The 22,978-nt window shown below is 37.3% G+C and overlaps 1 protein-coding gene across 1 annotated transcript; it reads left to right on the forward strand.

The window, feature by feature from the left end:
• The first annotated feature begins 2,538 nt into the window (after nt 1–2,538).
• On the forward strand, nt 2,539–22,480 carry slc25a36a (solute carrier family 25 member 36a). The gene is made up of 7 exons (XM_028020119.1): nt 2,539–2,985; nt 5,280–5,444; nt 8,529–8,606; nt 10,742–10,842; nt 17,900–17,966; nt 18,567–18,856; nt 19,550–22,480. Exons 1-7 carry the CDS (start codon nt 2,945–2,947, stop codon nt 19,741–19,743), a joined length of 936 nt encoding a protein of 311 aa, XP_027875920.1. The 5' UTR covers nt 2,539–2,944; the 3' UTR covers nt 19,744–22,480.
• The last annotated feature ends 498 nt before the right edge of the window (nt 22,481–22,978 follow it).

A 22,978-nucleotide genomic window follows, 5' to 3' on the forward strand; every position in this document is an offset into this window, starting at 1 on the left:
GTACAAAAAAAGGCAAAGCAGACAAACAAAAAGTCTAGTCTTTTTCAAGAATTAAAAAGTGTATAACTTATAAAATACTTTATAGCTGTTCACGCACATGTTGTTGTCACTTTCCTAGTTTTGACATCTGTGACCGAAATCAAATTTGATAGTGCCTGTTGAGGTACCATAAAACTTTTTCTAATCATTATTTTCCTGAGTACATCAGCGACATTTTTAATTATGCATGAAAACATTATATCTTTTTTTCTAAAATTTTCAGAAATACTATTATTACCCAATTTTTATGTGGTTTTGGACATTTTTCAGGATTGATATATTTTTAGGAAAGATATTTATTATATTCTTCTTCTAGAATGTTGATTTTGGGGCCATGAGAGAAGCAATGACCCCTGTAATTTCATTCTTCTGACTGTTGTGTCACAGGACTTTGCTAATGGACCATATTAAATTATTGGTCTTGACAGAACAAATAGGAAAAGTGAAGCCATACACATGATTTCAACTTGACATACACTCATGTGAAAAATTACACATCTCTGACTTAAAAAGTTCACTTAATATTTCAGTAATGAATTATTTTATCCCTTTTCAAACAGTGATAAGAGAAATAAGTTTTTAAATTGTGGTTTTCCCAAAATATGCCAAAATATGTACAATTCTTTTGTGACGAAACTCAATAAACTTTGAACTAAATTCAACATCTACCAAAAATCAAGCAACTTTTAGAGTTGTTATTTAGCATATTGTACCAAATCGCATTTACTTCCTAAAGTTTTCTTTGACACAATGTGAGCAGTAATTATCTTGATGTACTTTTTTGGTTCAGAATTTCAGATTTGAATTCTGAAATTCAGAGCATGCGAAAGATCTTTTTCACATGCTAAGTGTGAAAGAGCATGTGAGTGGGTGTGAATACTTTTTACACCTTATAACATCTTCCATGTTTTACTGGTGACATGAGGTTCTAGTAAACACAAAACATATCTACTATAACTGGTAAATTAACTAAATATTTTCATGCAAGTTCAGATAAAAATTACTACGGTGTATTTACATTATTATAGTAAAATAATTTTGCTCTAAGGTTCTTTGTGGACTACTTTGTACATTTTCAATGCAGATCATAAATAAGGAATCTCCCTCTCCAGACAAATGTACTTTGCACCTTTTGTTATGAACACACTTCCCCTGTATTGACAGAGACAACATTTCATGTTTGTGTTTGATAGTTTTCCTGTGAAATATTTGCAACGCAGATGGGGTTTAGTGACAAAATATGACTTCTTTTAGTCAGCTTGGAGACTTCCAGCTATCCACAACTGTTAACAGAGCTTTATAGAACCCACATGATTTTATCACACATCTTAACATTTTATCATTTGCAAATTTAAAGCCCCGAGTCTAAGCTGTGTGGATGCATCTTATAGGTGTTGGAGGTTAAGATGGTGTGTATTTGTTTTACTTAATTTTCAACTTCCTTTTCATAGCGTACATTTAGCATTTAGTCTCTCTAAATAAGGTGGACACTGTCTGAGATTTCCAGGTTCAATCAGCTCTTTTAATTGAATATAAATTAGACCTAGCAGAGCTTTTTTGAATGTATATTTTTGAGTAAATAAGCTAAGAAAAGGAAAACCCATCTCATCTAAAAGCAATCATTTTGTGCTGTAAAGCACAAATCCTGGTACTAGCTTTGCCTAAGCTATACAAGTGCAGGCCATTTATGGTTGCTTACATTCCCAAACAGAGCAAAAGATTGAAATCAGGCAAACATTTAAAGTTGCAAATTAGACATGTTTGTACGAGATTTTCATTTGGAATTGCTTTGTATTTAGTAACATCTATTAATTTCCATCAATTGCGCATTCTAAATAAAAATTTCTCTCAGCAAAATGCTTTCACCACCACTCATGACTGATGTGTTTGAGGTGAAGTGTGATACTAGTTTGCCCCCAATAGGCAAAATAGTGCAATTTTGGTTTTATCTGATTTTATTCTTTCACATGTTTGCTTTGTCCTCTACATCACTTTGTGGCAAACCTTACTTCTTATATCTTGGATGTATAAAATAGTGAGGTTAATATAAATGGGCTCTGTTCATGAATTCTGAAGGTCACATTGGATTTTATTTTTGGTAGATTGGAGTTAAGGAAACTGAATAGAAATGTGGAATTTTCAAATATTCAGTTTGCAAAATATCTAGAAAATGTGCATTATTTGCTCCTCGGTTTGCAGTAATTCACTATTTGTCTTTGATTATCCCATTAAATCCTAGTAAAATAACAGCATGTGAAAGAGCTCAGTGGGTGTGAATACTTTATCCAGTGCACCTCTAGCCCGAACTGTGCCAAGATGATGAGCTTGTAGGCCTCTTCAAACACAGTCCAATCTGATTCTACGGACTTAATATGATTCATTCAGTTCTGAACATGTGAAGTCTGCATGATCAGAGTCGACACGGAGTGACGTCAGCAGCCAGTTTGTCCAATCGCACCCTCCGTTTCCAGCCTATGATGGTACAGTAAATACTATCGGCTCTGCCTCCTTTCCCTTTGCTGCAGCGATGAAAGCAGAGGAGACAATCGAGTTAGACCCGCGGATGTGCTATATAGTCGTTTGTTAGACCTGAGACATTTTAGTGTCAGTGCGCAGCTTGATACGCTCCCTGCTCTGCAGTGGAGTATATATATATATATATTTTCCACTCGGAACACAATTGGGTATTTGTCACTGAGCAAGCTAGAGTGGCAGACGAGTCGGCCCACTGCAGCGTGATTCACCGCAGACTCGCCCTAGCGCTGATTTTTGCGGTCGTTTCTCTGTGGACGTGCGCATCTCGTCGGAGACCGAAAGCAGAGGGGAGGGAAGGGACGGGAACCGACTCGGTGTTCGACTCTCTGTCGCAGCCCGAGGCGCGCTGCTAGGCAGAGCATGCTAAAGAATGAGCCAAAGGGACACGCTGGTTCATTTGTTCGCCGGAGGGTAAGTCCCGAAACCCAATACTGTACAATTACAGCGGTAAATGTGAGCTGTCTTATGTTATGTGAGGGGGAAACGAGGCCCGTGAGTGTCCCGCAAAACATGGCAGGTATGTGAACGAGTGCACGTTCATCACGTTGGTGTCAAAACTTCCGGTTATTTCTACCTCTGTCAGTGCCGACATTAGCTAACGCTAATTGCTCGACGGTCACTGCAAGCCACCATCAATAGTGGTTTAACTTAAGCTCGGCCATTTGTCTTTCATGACTTTTAAATATTCAAAATTTTTTTACATTTTGACGGCAAGTGGAATCTCATTTCCGGGCTCATTCAAACTCCATCGATGCTGCAACCGCAGCGCTACTAAGTCCACTTTATTAACCAAAGCGTTTGATCGTTAGGCTTGACATAAATTCTGAATTTTGGTGACATCCCATTCTTAATCCATATCTTTAATATAACGTCTGCCTACCATTTGCAACTATGAAGTTGATGTCAACTTTCTTCCAGAAGCACACCTGTGAGGTCAGACACTGATGTTGGACAAGAAGGCCTGGTTCTTAACCACTCTAATCCATCACAAAGGTGTTCTGGTTGGTTAAGGTCAATCAGACCAGTCAGGTTCTCCCATACCAAACTCCATTCATGTTTTTATGGACCTTGGCCCGGGTTGTATTTACGTTGGGAGCATTTCAAACTATTTTTACAGAGTTGGGAATATGACATTGTCCAAAAATGTTTTAGAAGATGCATTAAGAGTTCCTTTCACTAGAACTAAGCGGCTGCTAAAAATGTCCATCACCAAATTCACCTGTGCACCAAACTTTACTCTTGACGCAGCATAGTCTGGTAAGTACCGTTCTACTGGCTAGTGCTACACCCAGACTCTTCCACTGAATTGCCAGACAGAGAGGCACAAACATTCACTCCAAAGAACACAACTCCACTGCTCTAGAGCTCAGTGGCGGCATTCTTTACACCACTGCATCTGACTCTTTGTGTAGCACTTGGTGATGTAAGGTTTGGCTGCAGCTGCCCAGCCATGGAAACCCATTCAGTCAAGCCCTATGTACTGTTACAGAGCTAATTTGAAGACCACATTAAGTTTGGAGATCTGTTGCTAATGACTTTCAACATTTGCTAACACTGACTGGGATTTTTAGCTGGTCTACCATTTCTAGTCACTTTCCCCATGTTATAATGCTACCAAAGGTCGATTAAATTTTTAGGACCAATGAAATTCTGACTGGACTTATTAGATGGGTGACATCCTATCACTGTGCCTCATTAGGATTCAGAGAATGCTTTCAGTGTTTGCAGATGCAGTCTTCATGCCTAGGTGCTTAACTTTATTTAACCATCCTTATGTAAACCCTGGTATACTACAATATGTAGCTGTACATTAATTTTTTTTATCTCTTGGGTCCTAAAAATGATCCAAATCAACACGAGTTTATTCATTGACAACTATTTTTTTCTACTACTAAGCTTATACTCACAATTATGTGTTTAGAAAAACAATTATCTAATTTATGTTCTATTATATCACTGACAACATTTTCATCTAGGAAATTAAAAATGCATTAAACGTGAACAGATTTTCTGACCCAGCTCATCTGTATTGAATGAACACCACTGTCTTCAGTCTATCTATCTATGCAGTTTATCTATGCACCAAACCTTTGAGTCCAGAATAACAGAATAGCCCGGCTAACCCTTTGCTTGTCGGGTGTTTACAAACCCAAGTTGACAAAAACGCGGCACTACCATGAGTTGGCAGAATTTATGCCTGATTTTCTTTTCCTCTGAAAGACGCCTCGGGCTGCTGCTGCCGCCTTCCAGAGCCGCTCTGAGTCTCACATATGCAGCAGCAAACCCTGCCCAGGAAGTAGGTGAAGGGTCACCAGTGGCTTTGGGCATGAATGTGTAGTGGTGTTTTGAAAAGTAAATATAGCTAGTGCCTCTCCAAAGCAGCTCCCTGCCAGGATGTGGGCATAAACCACCGCAGAGTTACAGCTTGTACACACTTCACAGACCCTGTAAAGCACTGGAATGATTTGCATAAAAGCCAACTTGAAGAACGGCTACAAAATCCAAGGCTTCTGTTCTTAAGATGCGGCATTTTGCGGGTTAAAAACAGATTCAGGAAGAGTTTGTCTGATAAGTTGCTTTAATATTCAGCAAAAGTTTAAAGTCTTCGTTTTGCTAAATTGCGTGGTGAGAGTCGAATGGAACGATTGTGATTTCTTTCTTATTTGAATCCTGTTTTATAATCAATTCCATATTTCTTCTCCTAGATGTGGTGGTACAGTAGGCGCCATTTTGACTTGTCCCCTGGAAGTGGTCAAAACCAGGTTGCAGTCGTCTTCCATCACACTGTACATTTCTGAAGTCCAGCTCAGCACCGTTAATGGAACCAGCGTTGCCCGTGTTTCTCCACCGGGAACCCTGCATTGTCTCAAGTGAGGAAAATGTTTAGTTGCAGCTGGATGATTTGGTTCTAATTTGTGGCTTGGCTTTGGCTGTGATAAAATTCTTACTGCATAAAAATTTTTTGGGTGGGGGGCAATAAGACTGTTTTAAGATGTTTACATAAAGATGTGTAACATGATTTGGTTTAGTTTTTATTTTAAAAACCACAAAGCTTCAGGCATTCGTACTTCTTGTAAAATAATCTCAAATACTAACCCAGTAATGATAATATAATCTATCAACAGACTTAGAAAAATATGTAAAATGGACACTTTTTAAATTAGATGCAGTGTTCAAGCAAATTTGCATACTTTACACAATATTTTGCACTTTTATTTTGTTCTCCTCTTTCTAGAGCAATACTGCATATAAACATCTGATATCAGCTGGCTGATTAGTCAGGCTATCTGCTGAGGTAGCCAGCCTGCAGTTGCTCTTGTTCGTCAAGCTAACTTGCAGTTTGCATCAACAGGTTGGGGAGGGGCATCAGTGATTTTTGTGATTTTTTAAAAAGTATGGGGGAAATCATATTAGTCGTATGAATTGTTGTCAATTCTATATTTATTGTAGCCTTAAAGGAAGTGGGTGGTGATGCACAGTTAAGAACAATATGATATTTTTTCAGACTACACATATCTAGTAGTCAATTATGAACCAGTCTTAATAATTGGTTGCGATTATTAAGACGTGTGTATTTATTTATATATTTGTTTGTCAGTCATTCTGCCTGGATATTTGCAATTTGCTACTTATTTTGATGCCTACAATTTCTTATGGTGTCTCAAATACTTGAAGTATTTGACTTAAGTAAATATATTGGCATTGTGATATCAGATTGTACAGTAATAATGTTACAAATGAACTATTTGGAATGTAGTATTTGTGGGATGTTTTATTCCACTCATCAGGAACTGTTCTTGCCAATGATGTACTCAGTCTGTTGGATGGAGTGCCTCTTTATCAAACGACCACATCTCACACTGGTAGTAGACAGAAGTCGTAAAGATCAGAGTGTTAGAAGAGTCACAGATTTGAAAGACGGGAGTCGGTTAAATGTGGACTTCTCAAAGCTGATCTAATCATGGAAATATTTCTTAGTGCATAAATGCGTAATATTGTGCAGCTGTAACAGTGGAATATTTCTTTAGGTTGTTACATCAAGATGCAAGTCAAAAGTGTCTATTTGTTGCAAAGGTTTACTGATGTAAAACTAGTTAAAGAAGATTTCTCTTCGTTCTGTGTCACTGTTATTTATAGATTTTAACCCACTAAACTACTTTAGTAGTTTGTAGAGCTAAACAAAAAATCCCAACTAAGGCACCTGAGAAGGGCATCAATGATAAACCATCTGCCTTCAAGTTTTTGTTATCATTTGCTCTTACATAAGATAAACGTCAAAGACCTTTGACCTTGTTGCTGTTTGTGTCTTTTAGGTATTTTCTTTACCTACTGGCATATTAAAGTTCACAAGAAACTTTCCATCGGAGTTAATATGATCCAATTCCTCTTCCCTTTATAGTAGTGGGGAGATGCCTTTAAGATGAAGGGAGAAGTGAGAGTAGAGGGGAATTTAGAGTAGTTTTAGTTGTTGTTTTTAGGATATTTGTATTTAATGTCGACCACTTTGAAATTGGGTGTTTTCATGTGAACATTTAATAAAGTTGCAGCCTTTCTCTCATAGAACAGTCTCTGTTGTGCCACTTGGTTTTAAACATATTGCATAATTCACAAGCAGCTGTGTGTGGAATTTTCCACTGCAAAATGCATGCCTGCAACAATATCATACCCACTGATAATGTTGGACAATATGATCTTGTATAACTCAAATGATAATTTCTTATTCATTATGGTTTGATTTTGGAAGAACATTTGCAGAACAACAACATTTAATACATTTCAGAATTAATCTGATTTCCCAACAGCGCTGTTTTAATTAAAAATGATATCTTGGCTTTCTTCCAGAGGAAAGTCAATTTTAGTTGCACAATAATCAGCTTGTATTGCCTTTCTCAGTTCATCTGTTTAGTACCTCTGGACCGGTGCCCTGTTTCAACCAGGTGCATGTCGGCTGGGCGTGTTTTTGTGCACAACAATCTTCTATTTCCAACATAAACTGATCCTTCGTGTTGCTCTTGACACAAGCAGGCGTTGGCAGAAACGGAGTGACACAATGCCAAGTGCAGAAGATTTAAAAAGGGAAGCACTTTCGAGAGAGGGAAAGGCGATAACTGACACATGAGCCAAAGTGGGTCAGCATGCACAGGGATGCAGACCTAGATTCTTAAAGTAAATTTACTCCAAGCTCTCCATGTTAGCTGCACTGCTCTGTTTTCCTACGAGTTACCAATGGGTGATGTCACCTTTTCTTTATATAGGTTGCAAAGCTCAAGATATTTCTGTATGGAATGAACAGTACAGGATAAAATAGTTGCAGTAAATATTGCAACTACGTAGTGCAATTATTTTGGAATACACAATGCCTGAAAAAATCAGTCATTTCATAAAAAAAAAAAAAATCAAACGTGTAACAGTCCTTTCACCAGCTGACCTTTAAGGTTTATTTTTACATCAGTCGGGTGTCCTGTGTCTTGCCAGAATGTCTCCCTGCTGTGCTTTTGGCTGTACTTTACATCAGTGTCCTTGTAAAATTGATGTTATTTTAAGTCAGGTTACTGGGTTAGACCGGACGCAGATGAAAAATCCTTAAACTGACCGGAGGAAAACACGTGAGGCCTCTTGACAAGATCACAGTAAACACAACTTGCTCAACAACACGTGTCCAGTCATTTATTTTGGATCTTGCTGTAGGTTATCTGTCGCTCCCTGTGCAATCAGCTCCGATTTTGGCTCCTGTTTCTCATTTACTGCTCCTACAATAAATAAAACCGCAAACAACTGCTGCACTGCTTCTTTTTTTATGGGCCATGTAAACAACAAATTAAAAGAAGGTAGTTTTTCCTCTTCTTTTTTCTTAGTTCTTAGGAGCACTTGCTTAATTCTGCCTAAAAAACACATGCTTGTTTCTGTTAAATATTAAAGATTAATCCTCAATGAAATGTTTTTTGTTTCTGCAGGTTGATCTTAGAGAAAGAAGGTCCTCGTTCACTGTTCAGAGGACTTGGCCCCAACCTTGTAGGAGTGGCACCTTCCAGGTATGTGAAGGACAATGCGCTGTCTTTCGGGTGTGTTCTTTTGCTTCTTCTGTTCATTTTAAAGCCAATGGTTTGCAAAGTGGCAAGCTTGCTTTTCATAGTAACTCGAAGACAAATTGGAACAGTGATTGAGGTTATTTTTGAAGTGTATGTCTGATTAAATGGCTTTATTACAATTTCGTAGTCATGCAGAAACTTTAATTAAAATAATGGTCACTGTATCTTGATATTTCTATCGCTTTATTCTTTCGCAGATATGACAATCCAAATCTGAAGCAAAAATATGAAATGTTCAGAAAAAGAAAAGTAGATAACTTTCACACGTGTTTGATATCATAACTGATACGATAAAGTAGGTCACTTTAATCTTTTATGTCCACACAAAACATATTCAGAAAGCTTAACCCTGTGTGGTTCTCTGCGTCATTTATATCTAAACATTACATTTTTGGTGGAATGTCAGTCTTCTTGCTTTCTCAGCATTTTTATTTCTGTTGACATTATGCTAGCCCACACATAAAGAAATGAATGTCCCAGCTGCAGCGGTAGAGGGGAAATCTCTGCTTCAGTCTGAGCGGAAATGAACAAATTCTCTAAATTGTGCTTTATCTGGTTAGCGTTGGGAAAGGGCTTAGGCACGTTCAAAATCTGAATAAAGCAGCAGCAGCAGGTGCTGGCCAGCTGCTGTACTTTAATCATGTGAGACTCTAATTGACATTTTATCCTCAGGTGCTCTCTGTCACTACAACCTTCTTCTAAGCTCCCACTTGTCCCATTTCTCTTTTTGGTTTGGAAGTTTGTAAAATCTGATTTCCTTGTCATTTCTGGGTCAGCTGTGGGTCAGGAAATATAGTAGTTGTTATCCAAGAGGGAGGCTGCAAATTCAGTAGTTTGGCTCTTCATGTCCTAATGTTCTGTCTGCTTTCTGTTACTGTTTGAAATAAATGCAAGTACAGAACAGAACATGAAGTCCAGAATTTGATTCAGTGGCAGCCCAGTTATATTCAAGTTATTTAGCCAGTCATGTCTGTCTATCTTTAATAAATAGTTATGCACCAAGATGAATCCAAGATGAAATTAATGGATTACAGGAGAATATTAATTTATCAGACTTTTGTTAAGCTAAAAAAGTAGATTAAAGTAGCTTTTCTAGTAATGCAATATAAAGGTTAAAGAAAGCCAACATTATTTTTACTATTTGACCTGCAAATTACACAGATGATTAAAGGAAATCTGGGTGATTGCTTGGGAGTTACTCAGTCCCCATCAATGGCATCTTGAAGCCAGATGGGTCTAAGATGCTCTTTGAAGTGTAGATATTTGAATCCTATGGCCTAAATTAACTAGTTGCAGAGTTTGACTCTCACCACAGCTGTCAAAGTTTTTAGTTTTCTAGTTTTGTTTTGAAACTAATAAATTTGTTTTGAATAATGTTAACACTAGTATTATGCACCTATGCTAATGAAGGAAGATGCATACAAAAGAAGCAAATTAGTATATTAAGTAGAGCAGAGAAAATTAGCTTGAAGTGCCTTAACATCAATCTATACAGAACAACTTAAATGTACAATATAACTTAATGGAATGGAAATATGCATCATTACGTAATAAAACAGCTTTTTGTTAGAGTTTGCATCAAAACCTGTAGTTTGTTGGAGAGCAGTTTTTCATCTTTTATTTTATATTTGGGAAAATTTAAAAAAACGATAATGTCCTCTGATGCTAATGAGAGCGGGAACTTCCTGCGTTCGTCAGCAGCACACACACAAGCTGCGCAGACATTCACACACCGCCTCACGGCATGAGTTTCAGAGTTGCTGTACAGTGTCATTGGGTTTAATATGAGTCTGCAGAAATGTTGACTAAATCCTGGGATTATTTACAGAGTGAAGATCAGCTGAGGTCAGGGCTAAATTAAAGGCATGGGATTTTTGCTCACAACCACACACAGAAACATAATCTGATCTAATTTTAGTTCTCTTTCTTTCACTGTTTATAGTTAATAAATGTCATTTTATGCAGTTGGAGTAACATTTTTTGTTGTTGTAAGCTGTATGGGATGTATGTATAATTAGGTTTCATTTTAATTTCCAGTAATGTCTCTTCTGCTTTCGCCCTGCTTTTATTATCTGCAGGGCAATCTACTTCGGAGCCTATTCAACAGCCAAGGAGAAGCTGAATGGAGTTCTGGAGCCAGACTCGACCCAGGTGCACATGTTGTCCGCTGGGATGGCAGGTACTGACGGCTCCCTCTCTCCTGCCCTTCCGTCCGTCTGTCACCGTCTGTTTTTATCTGCCTGTTTGACCGTCTGCCAGGCTGCCTGGGCAGTTTGTCTCACTGATGGGTTTCATTCAGAAAACGTATTAAGACAATATTCTGTGTGTCGTTATTAAGACAACCTTGATCTCTTTTTTACGTTTGTTTTTTTTGTGACTCATTGTCATCGTTTATAGTATTCCAGGCACAACCCCTCCCTCTTATCTGAAGCATGGTAAAAGCTAAATGATATTGTCTGTTATAAGAAGGCATTATCTAGCTGTTTCATGTGTCAAAAAATCTACTAATTATGCACAATAATTGGTCTATCAGAAAGCACAATTTAATACTCTAAGGATCAAACTGATCTTAATAAAAAGTTTGCATGTATTTGCTTGAAAACTATTTTATAACAATTTTATAGTTCACTGCTATGCTGTTATATTTGACAGTTATGGTACATCCTTAAATCAAACTCATAGTGAAATATATTTTTCTGATTATATAATATTGTCTCTTAATGGTGGCTTTGCTGTGAACACAGAGCTGAGGAGAAATGTCCTCTAAGCAGCCGTCAGACTTTTATTGAATTGAACCTCAGGAGTTAAAAATTTCTGATTATAATGTACTTTTGCAGTGCCTTGCGAAGGTTTCCGTACCACTTTAGCTTTTTCGCTTTTTGTTGTGTAAAACCACAAACTTTAATGTTTTATTGGGGTTTTATATTACAGACCAACACAAAATATCGCATAATTGTGAAGTGAAAGGAAAAGGATTCATGGCTGTGCACATAAAAATCCGAAAAGTTGGCCATTCATATGTGTTTAGTCCCCTTTACTATGATTTTCCTAAGTAAAGTGCAGTGCAAGTGACTACCTTCAGCTAATAGGTTTGGCTAATGAAGCATAAAAAAAACAAAGTAACACATCAGACAGAGGTAAAGTTATGATATTGAAAACGAATATCAGTGTAAAATAGTTTTAAATCTCTCTCAAAACACTGTTTAGTCCAGCATCTGAAAATAGAATGGCACACTCGCAAATCTACCAAGACATGTTTATTTCACTTTAATTGACAAACCCTATAGAAGGAGGAGCAGCAGAGAATCTGTTTGCAGGACATCTGCTAGCCGTTGATTCACAAAATCTGTCCTTCATGTAAAAGTCGTAAAAAGAAATCCATTATTCATCGGAGAAGTTTGTAGGAGCTTCCGGCTCACAAGAGTCCTCATTCATGTCGACTCACATTTTTATCTTCCTGCTTGTTTAGCTGCGCATCTTCCTTCCTGTCGAGGACACTCACAAAGGCAAACAGATACTCCTGTTTTTCAGAATAATATCATTCTACTCACCAATGCAAAGGAATTTCCTGCACATGTTTACTGTTTATAGTCTGGTTTCAGTAGATCCACTTAAAGGACCACTGATGTAGTGGGACAAATATAATCCATTGTAAAAGGTGCCTGGTCAGAGTAAACCAAATGTTTTTTGCCCACATGCAAATAATGTGTTTCAATAAACAAACGCTGCTAATTGATGCTCATAGATGCTGTCCTCCTAATCTGATAGAGCTTGAACTCTTTAGCAAAGAAGAATGTGGTGATTTTAGTCTCTTCCTGAGCAAAGTTGGTAGAGACAGACACAAAATGCTTTGGATGCTGAATACAAATGCACAACATACGTTAGACATTTATCTGAGGAGAAAAAAATCTTTTTAATTCCTCTTCACAATTATGTTCTCTTTTTGTAGTTGTACCATGACAAAACGTGAAAAAGTTCAAGGGATAGAAGTACTTTTCAATGTATATTTTAATTATACAAATAAAAGTGTTTAAAAAATGATCCTCAAAGTTTAGGTTGTGCTTTCCACGTCTCCTACCCCCCTGTCCCTCTTGTCCTCCATGTTTGTTTTTTTTTAACCCCTGTCCTTGCCCCTCTATCGTTTTCTTTTTTCAATTTATTTTTAATTTTGAGGCCTCTCCAGAGGCGTCTATAAATAGTTTAACCTCCCAGTTGTGACTTAAACAGTGTGGTCTGGGCCCCCCCTTCTTTGCTTTGTGTGTATAGAGAAGAAAACACGGCCCCCAAAGGTCAACCGGGGCCCCCGGCACTCGGGCGGACGCGTCAGGTAGCACCCCATTTCTTTACACTGGTATGATGAAAACCATGGTGATTTTTATCAATACTAGATCTGATTTGTAATGGTATTACCATTTCTTAGGGTATAGTGTTTGCTATAGCTTGAGGAGACACACTTCCCCCTTCCCTTTAAATTGCTACAGCAGCACATTAAAGGTAAAGACACACTTGTTTTGATTGATTTTTATTTTTTTTGTCAGCACAAAAGAAATGCTAACCTTGTCTCTGTGCAGAGGTTTGCACACGGTTTGTTCATTTTGTCTGGCGTCATCATCCTTTTCTGATTGGTATTGCTTCAGTCAGTTCTTTTCAGGGTAAGCTGTTATCAGTCCACGCTGATATCAGTCTGTAACCCGAGAACTGGTGATATTTCAGCAGAAATTCTGACTAAAATATCCCAATTTTAAATATGAAGTCAAATACGAATTTTTTAACACTGCATCAGTTTTGAATACAAGTCATTTTTACGTGAGTAAAATTAATTTATAAGACTCTAATACAATTTTTTAGTTTTTTATCACCTTCCTAAAGAGGAAGATGAGGAAATGCTTGACAAATATTTCTTAAAACATCCTGTACTCATAGCTGAATAATTGTATACTCTATTTATAAACTTATTTCATGTATCTATCTTAACCACATCACTAATAAGCTCTTTTTGCAACTAACTGAGAATTATGAAACTGAGCTTGCTGACTGAATTTAACCCTGACTCAGGATAATGGCTTCCAGTTTCATAAACTAACTGTATAGAGGAGTTCCCCTTATGGCCTCCTGGCTTGGAACTGTGGGCTTCTTTGCGATTGGAGGAGAGAGGCTGCTCCCACTCTCTACCTCTCTACCTCAGACTTACTTTCTGAAACAGTCCCCTGTGTCTGAATGTAGGTCAAACCCCTCTGGAAATACTACACGTGCATTAAAGGCTCATAGGAGACTCTAAGAACAGTACTTGCAGCAGCATGTTCATACACAGATGCAGCTTTCTCTGGAAAAACAAAGAAGTGGAGTTGCGCAATGTCAAAAGGAACTGTGTTGATCAGCTCTGTGGTTCAGCTCTTACTGGTTCAGTCAGTTATATTTTTATCTTTTGTGCGCCGTGTCAGACTTTTGTCTTCCACATTTATTGTTTCAGATGCATCATAAGGCACAACTTTTTCATACCATATAGATTAGGGAGTCACCAATGCGAGAATTTGGGCTGATATCGATATCCGATATATAAATAATGCTCTTATAGCCGATAACCGATATTTGCATATATTGTATATGTTACATATACTTTCTTCCCTTTTGACACCTTGAAAAAAATGACCATGCTGCTGACTTTGCCAGAAATTTTCTCCTTCAGTTAAACTCACCACAATCCTTTGCTGCATTACTATGACTCTCACATAATTAAACAAATACCACATGACCAACCTTTTCTCCTCCGCCTTCAGAACCAAAGGGCAACATGATAGAAATAAATATCAGTTTTTAATATCGTTCCTGTTTTATTTTTTGATCGGATACCAATATTGCATAAACTGACTAACGTAAACCACAGTCGACATGATAGAGCGGATATATTGTGTGTATATAATACTGTCGAGACGCCACTGGATTTACTTGGGATTTTATGTGACAAAGTAGTGAATAATTGTGAATCAGAATGAAAACAAAACATAATTTTCAGCACTTAATGCAAATAAAATCTGAAAGATTTGGGGTAACATTTTAGTCTTTCCACTCTTACTCTGATACTCATTAATAAAACCTAAGGCCAATGCCTTCAGAGGCCACCAAAATAGATAAATGCAACTGTGTAGAATTAAACTTTGTATTAACACAGCTATTCTGTCACCGTAGAAATCCACAGCTGAGGTGTTTGCAGAACGTTTTTTCTTTCCTTTTTTCTTTTATCACATCAAAATATTTAGAAGTTCATGGCTGTAACATCACAAAATGTTAAACAGAGCATTTTCCTGAATTAGATTCTGATTGAGCTGTAATATCGCTCCATCTCCATATCATTTGCTACCATCACTGATTTCTGTTTCGAGTTTGTCTCCACGGCAAGGTTAGCATTTCCACCTGCCTCGCTTTCTGTTCAAATCTACTTGAATAAGCATCTAATCTTTTCTTGTTACTTTAGAATATGACAGACAATGTACTCAGATATTGTGAGGAATACTTTTTTTAGTTTATTGTATTTACCTGCCGTTCAGATAGACCTGAAGTTTGGTTTACTTTCATTTTCCTTCTTACAAGGGATAAAGTGAAAACAGAACGTGTAAATTAATTTAAAGACATGAATTGCAGCTGGAGTAAGTAGATGGTGCAGTGAGTTGGGCTACAGCTAAAAGAAAGATGGGAGGAGGGGGCTCACTCCCTCACCTCCCATCTCTTCTCCATCTCCTTGCTCAGAAAGTGGGTTTGGGTGGGAGGTTGGTGGGCTTTGGGGTAGATGTGACTGCTGCTTGTGTGTGACTGTGGTACAGAAAAGCCTGTGTCTATTTTAGGGCTTTACTGTAAAGCTTTCACGCCTGCGTGATTGGGTGGGAGACCCCCGCCATCTGAATCCCCCATATCTGCAGGCTTCTAGCTGCAGCGGGGAGGAGCTGGAGGAGCTTTGCCCCTCCCTCGTGAGTACACGCCATTAGACGCTACTTCATTTTACTTCCCTCTCTTGTCTTCTTCCTCTGTTTAGTTCTTCTCTTCTTCTCTCCAACAGACCTGTGTAATTCGTTCTGATGCAGCTGCCTCCACATAGGTCTCTGTTGCATTGCTACACTAGATCTGTCCCTGTTAGACTGTCTCTGTCATTAGATGTTTCCTGCAGATGGCTAGGATTAATGATTTCTTTCCTCAATTTATTGCTGATTTTGGCTCATTTTCTTAAATGAGACAAAATGCACATTAAGCCACACCATAGCATACAAAAGAAAATGTACGTTATTGCATCTAGCTGCTAAACAAAGACGCTGTTGATAAATTTAATTTAAAATGTATATTCTACCAAAACGACAAGTTAATCTAGCACTTAAAAATATGTAAGTGATAACATAACAGAATGATTTGCTTGATAAAAATACAGTGACATTAGATTTCTGACCATTACTGCAAGTACAGACTTCATTTGAAACATCTCCTTTGGTTTTAATTAGTTTAAAACTTTCTCCCAGTAACCTAATTTCATTCTGTTTTACCCTCCTGATTATATATATATCCAATAGTCTTTAGTTCAGCTGTGGTGCCTAAGCAGTGAAACTCTGGTTCATTGCATAATTTTCTGATGAATAGCAAAAATTGTGCAATTTAGATGTTCTATTATTAAATACAGAGTATGAAGCTGTTTTGATCTCCTTTTTAGAACTGTAGTTAACTTCTAAAAGGTTTTTCTTTTTTCTTTTTCTAGATTGATTGAAAATGTAACTTCACATAACATGTTTATTGTAAAATTAAGCAATAATTTTTCTCCCAAAAAAGAACACGAGGTTACAGAGCCAGGTCTATCTCCATCACTGGTAATCTATTAATACAATAGAAGTCTATTGGACAAAGATATAAAACCCAACTAAAAAAATTACAGTATATCCTGTGTGCTTTATTAGACCAATTACAGTTCTTTAAGTTTTTGCACACATAATAGAGGAGCAGATATTTCAAAATATTCTGATTTTCTCTCCAAGATCTATTAATAAGAAATATTCCATCTAAATATTTTACAAGAAAATCATTAATAATGTATGAGAACAGTCAGCACTGCATTGCTCTACACTAGAATACAATTTTACAGTTTCACTATCTTTCATTAGCAACTAACATGGCTGGCATTATTAGCTGTGAAGGTTGGCATTTGTGTGTTACCCATGAAACAGGCATTTCTATATCCACCAGGTTTTATGAAATTTTTTTAAAAAGATGCCGGTATTGGCTTATAATAACTATTTTGCTGTAACACCTGTAATGAGTTCAGCCTTCCTGTTACCGGCTGAAGTCTCACTCTCTGTTTATAAAAACCGGCTTAAATGAAAAGCTGACATTTTTCAGTAGAAAATGCTTTTGCAAAGCTGACTCAACTTTGTGTGATTCCTTTGATACATTTGTAAATACCTGATACTAAAATTAGTCAACTTTGAACTTTGTTTCCTGAGTAACTTGTTGACAAGTGACCTGTTAGTGTTTCTATATGGTGCATTCACTGATGGCAAAAAATGATCAGATTTTTGAGTTGCCAACAAGAGGATCCCAGGTCAAGGCTGTTTAAGATAGAAATTTTCCTATTCAGGTCACTAACTAATTTATCAATGCATTTCTACATCTTAGTATTGGTGAAACTAAGGGGAACATTCCCCATCTTTTGACTTAAGCATGTGCAATAAAAAGAACTTGGAAAATGGGCATCAAAATGTTTTCCTTTCAGATCAGTACAGTTGCAGATGAAGTTCTAATGGCCCATAGTGAATCATGATTTTTAAAGTAAACCTTACTGCAGTGTAGCAAAATTAGGCTTTAAAGGAAGTTGCTGCTTTGCTTCTTTTTGCAGCCTATTGACATTGTTCAAAATGACAAAAATCAACAAAGTACTCACAATTATGGGTGCTTTTTATGCAGTTTTTATTCAGATAGATAAAATATATTTCACCTCAGTACTGTTTACCATGAAAGAGCATGCTTTTGTCTTTAACTCATTATTTGGTATTTTTAAAATTCTATTTAATTGAAGCAGCTTTAATTTGAAATAATCTAATTTTTAAAAGGGTTTGACTCAAAAAAGACAGCCAGTTGGTCCTGTTTTGTGAACTGCTTTCTCTCTGTTGTTGCACAGTGTAGAATTTCAGTGCAGCTTATGTGTTTGTATTACTTCACGTCTCGAGGGATCTGTCTGAACCTTTGACTTCTTCTTAATTTCCCAGGGTTCACCGCCATCACTGCCACCAACCCAATCTGGCTGATCAAGACCCGTCTGCAGCTGGACTCCAGGTGAGGAACCAACGTTTTCTTTTGACAAAAACTAACTTCATGCTGCTATTTTGCCATGACCGTTAACTTATAGCTCAAACTTTTTCACATTTGGTCACATTATAGCCAAAAATCATATTTTGTATTTTGACATTTTATGTGACAGACAAATAACTAGTTTTTGTGAAGTGGAAGTAAAATGATTCATGCGATTAATTGCTCCATGTTTTTTCAAATAAAAATCTAAAAAGTATTTTGGATTCAGCCTCTATTAACTCTGATGACCCTAAATAAAATCCTGTGCCTTGAATAACATAATATGCATCCTATAACTAACACCATCCCCATGGATAACATGGTGCTGGCAGAATCATGCTGTGGAGATGCTTTCTGCTAGAATAGGGAAACTGGGCCAAGCTAATGGAGGGGGCTGAACACACAGCACTTTGGTTTAAAGCAGTGTGTGTGTTAGAATGGTCTAGTCAAAACCAAGACATAATTTAATTTGGTCCTAATTTCTCCCAAAATTAATGTTTGTTGTTCTAACAGGACAAAAATGTCAGAAATTGCAACAATTATGGCTACATTGCAAGGCACTTTAAACTTCCTCTCTGATCATAGGAACCGAGGAGAGCGGCGCGTGAACGCGTTTGAGTGCATGCGGCGGGTGTACCAGGTGGATGGCCTCCGAGGTTTCTACAGGGGGATGTCAGCCTCATACGCTGGCATCTCTGAGACTGTGATCCACTTTGTGATCTATGAAAGTATCAAAAGAAAACTGCTCGAGTCCAAAGTCCACAACAGCATGGACGAAGAGGACGAGACTTCTAAGGATGCGTCAGACTTTGTGGGCATGATGCTCGCAGCAGCCACATCCAAGACCTGTGCCACCTCCCTCGCCTATCCCCATGGTAGGTTTTGCTTCATTTTTCACCATTATTATGCTGGGCTGAAAGGATTAATCACCATGAATCAATTGTTGAAATAATCATCAACTAATTTAGTAATTGATTAATTGTTACTGTGGTATGCAAGCTCAATAAAAAAACAATTTGCTGAAAGAACAATGTAGTTGTTTTTGAATTTAAGATAAAAAAAACTGTCAGTAAATCTGTTCTACACAGAACAGTGGGCAGAAGCATTTCCTATTAAGCATCTTTTGCTATCCAATTCTAAAAAACACATTTGCCCTACACTGTATTGATAAGTCAAACAGAAAAGGGTGAGTTTTCACATGTTGATGTTAGAAGTATTTTTTTTTACCTGAAGATACCCGTGTTATTGCATTTTTGCCAATAAAATTATTTTATTTTATTTTAAAAAATATTATTTAATTAAAACTGCACTTTGCATCATTAATGTTTTTATAAATTATGTAAAAAAAGACTTAAGTACCCAAATGAATCTGCAGAATGTTTTCATCCAATTAATCTTAAGAATAATCTGTAGAATAATCAATTACTAAAATAATAAGCTCTATTATTATGCTTAAGACCATGGTTACTGAGAAATTCACTTTCTTAAAGTTACAAATCCTGGGATATTTCACTATGGAGTGTCAAGTGTTTACAAAATTTGTTTTTCTGTTTTCCCTCAAACTGCAGAAGTGATCCGCACGCGACTACGAGAAGAAGGCAGCAAGTACCGCTCCTTCTTCCAAACTCTTCTGACTGTCCCCAGAGAGGAGGGATACCGGGCGCTGTACCGCGGCCTGACCACGCACCTCGTCAGACAGATTCCTAACACTGCTATTATGATGTGCACCTACGAGGTGGTGGTCTACCTGCTCGGCCGCTAGCAAGGAGTGGATTTCTCCTTTCGGTGGTAAAGAACAGAAAAAGAAGCCTTTAGGCTCGGAATGGTAGGTATCAACTGTGACAGAGAAGACCAAAGGAAATCTGAAGATACTCTGATGGAGCAGAGAAAGAGGAAGATGCAGCTCATGGGGAGAACATCAGCATCATCAGTTGGAGAGTAAACGTCTTAGAGGAGAGGGGGAGGTGGTAGAGATCTGTTGTATTTGACTTCAAGCTGAATTCAGTGGCCTGAAAAGAAAGAATTAGTTTCTATCAATTTAAAATGAAAAACAGTAAAACAAGAAAATCTGCATTTTCACCCTATTGTAGACATTCTACAAGGGGAATGTTTGAAGACATCTTTCATCATGCGCCAAAGCTTAATTTTACTCTATTTCAATAGTTTATAAGTTTTTCACCTTTTGTCTCCAGTAGTCTGCACTTTTTCAGCTACTTTTTGAAAAGTCCAATGAAGCTGAAGTTGATTTTGAGGCAAAGGCGCCTGTATGTTTTAAGGTCACCTCAACCTGTCTAGTTTGCACAAAGGAAAGTTATACTTCAAGCATTCTTCTATAAACACTGCATGCCCAGTTGCATATCAGCAAATAAGAGCATAATCAAAAAGTTGATTTATTTAAGTGGGTCAATAAAAAGTGATGATTGCATATTGTGTGGATATGTTACACACAAAGTGAAGCAACTTTCCATGAATATACTTGCATGCAGTGCTCTGAGCAGCCCGAGTTAGTTAGTAACTCTGTACTGTTGTGGGGAAGACGTCTCATTTCACAGCCACCAGTCACTTTCACAACACAAAGCTCATCGTTAGAGAAGTTGGCTCTTCAGACGACTACATCCAAAAATTTTAATGGAAAGCTAAGTGGAAGGAAAACATGTCTTCGAAAAGGTTCACAAGAGGGAGAAGCAGAGTGTTGAAAAGATTGTGAAGCAAATGTCATTAAAACAAAATCTATTTTGCTCACTTTCTTGACCTCCCTGGTTGGTGTTGACATGGTTTACTTGAATCTGACCCTCTGTTTGGAATTATGCTTCTGATCATCCTGAAAAATACAGTTTGAAGATCCACAATTGTTCAACTTGTAGACTCTTCCCAGACCTTACTACTTTTGTGTGGAAACAGGAAGTTGTGTCCCTAATGAGATAAGAAGCCTTAGTTCTGGTTCTTACTGCTTCCTAAAATTACAGAGTATCTTCTGCTAGTTTCTACTTGAACCTAATGTGACAGTGTGAGGAAAATGTTGGGAGTGCCACGATGTTGAAAGGTTCCTCATCTAAAGGCCTGTTTTGCGTGTGAGTACGTGGATGATGTATTTGTGTTCAAGAATGTGTGCCTGCATGTCAATCAAATATATACTCCAGATTTCCATCCACTAGCTGTTAATCTCGCAATACAGACCAGTTTGGGGGTATTGATAGACTGGGAGCTTGGGTTCCCAGTCAAACCAGTCCTTCCTTCCCAGTGGCTTCCAACTGACCTGATAACATGCACTTTTGTGGCCTTTCAAGGCTCGTGCTTTGCTTTCTGTCGTGTGGATGGACGAAACGTGTACATTGTGAAAGAAAAAAACAAAAGTATTAATGTATTTTAAATGGCATTTTGCGCAAACGTTCTCATAGAAGATGTTTGTACAGTTTAGACTTTCCATTTGTTGTGAAGGATGTTCAGATGTTTGTAAATAATAATATAGTGTCTATGAGTATCACTTTTTGTTTCTTCTTCAGTCCCTCTTCCTATCATGCTTGTGTTTGCCTTTGCGAATGATTGTTTTCATTTTGTGCAATTGAAAATGTTTTGACATTGACTGTTGATATGCATATTAATGTGGCTTGGCTACGTTTTCCTGTGTTTATATGTTGCAGAGAGATAGAAAATGCTGCAGATCCAGCTAATTTGAAGTGTTGGGCACCGAGCATTGGTTTGCTTTGTCATGTTCGTTAAGAACAAAATTGTTCCCAGTTTGCAAAAGTTGGTTATTTCTGTCGGAACGTTTACATGTTCTTTTACGCTCAGATTCTGCTGGGGTTTTTTTCTCCTTTGTTTTTTCTTTGCAGTTCGTTTTGAATATCACAGTTTGGTGGTTTGTATGGGGCAGTTATGAAACTGGAATAATTTTTCAGACACTATGTAGCATTCAAGAAAGTGCTTTAGATGGTTTTAAAACAGCAAAAAACAATAAAACAAATGCTTTGCAGTTACCAAGGGTTGTGTTATTACACACTCGCACAGTGTGATGAAATATTTTCTCCACTGAAAGAAAATGGAGAGCTTTTGAACGCCCCATGCAAACTCCATGTGTTGCAGTATCATTTCCTAGGCAAACAGATTTTTAGTAACCTGTGTTACAGTTTCAGTCTGGCATGCTACCAACCTACATTTTTTTTCTTTTTGTCTAAAGAAAAGAAAGAAGACGTGCTTATTTTATGTCCATGTGTTGCCGTAGAACACTAAAAGCTTTGATTATGTCTCAGCTTTGCTGTCGTAGTACTTGAGGTCACATTACCTGAATGGGACATGAGAAAACAACTGGAACAAATCATGCAAACATTTCACTTGATAATTTATCATTGTCTTTGGCAGGTTTCCTTGGATAGGATGCAGCCTAAAAAAGGGTTGAACTATGCTAAGATTATTTTTTCCCAGCTCTGTCATTTGTGTGTTTTCATTTTTGTTTTGTTTTTTAAACACAAAAGCCAATAAAAAATCTAATTACAACTACAGATTTTTGTGTTATTGTATTTATTGTATTGGTAAATTATTGTTGCCAAATTTTGGGTCAAATCCCAAATTTATGTTCCCAGTCAAGATACTGTATTTAATTTCCTCTTCCAAATATACAGCTGAAAACTCATTTTTCAGTACATTGTATAAAAAGATTAGAACCAGTCCCACCCTGCCCTCTGACATTAAATATGGTGTATTTTTTTCATTTTTATGACATTTAGAATTGCCAGGTCATATTGTTTAAAAGAGTTCTACTAAACGCTAAGGACATGTCTGTGTACATTTTAAATTTAAAATCTATTTAAAAACTCTCCAAAACGATCTCGTTATTCTGGTATTTAGAAAAAAGTCCTAAAATAAAACGGAATGTTTTGTCTGATTCAATAACAGATTGAGACAAAAAGAGACTTTATTTGGCGAATGTAATATCTGCTATGGTTGTGTGATACAGTTCTATGTTCTAAAGTTCAAGGGAAGAATTGATTGAAAATGAA

This window comes from Xiphophorus couchianus, chromosome 6 (genome assembly GCF_001444195.1).
Source record: "Xiphophorus couchianus chromosome 6, X_couchianus-1.0, whole genome shotgun sequence".
Taxonomy (NCBI): Eukaryota; Metazoa; Chordata; class Actinopteri; order Cyprinodontiformes; family Poeciliidae; genus Xiphophorus; species Xiphophorus couchianus.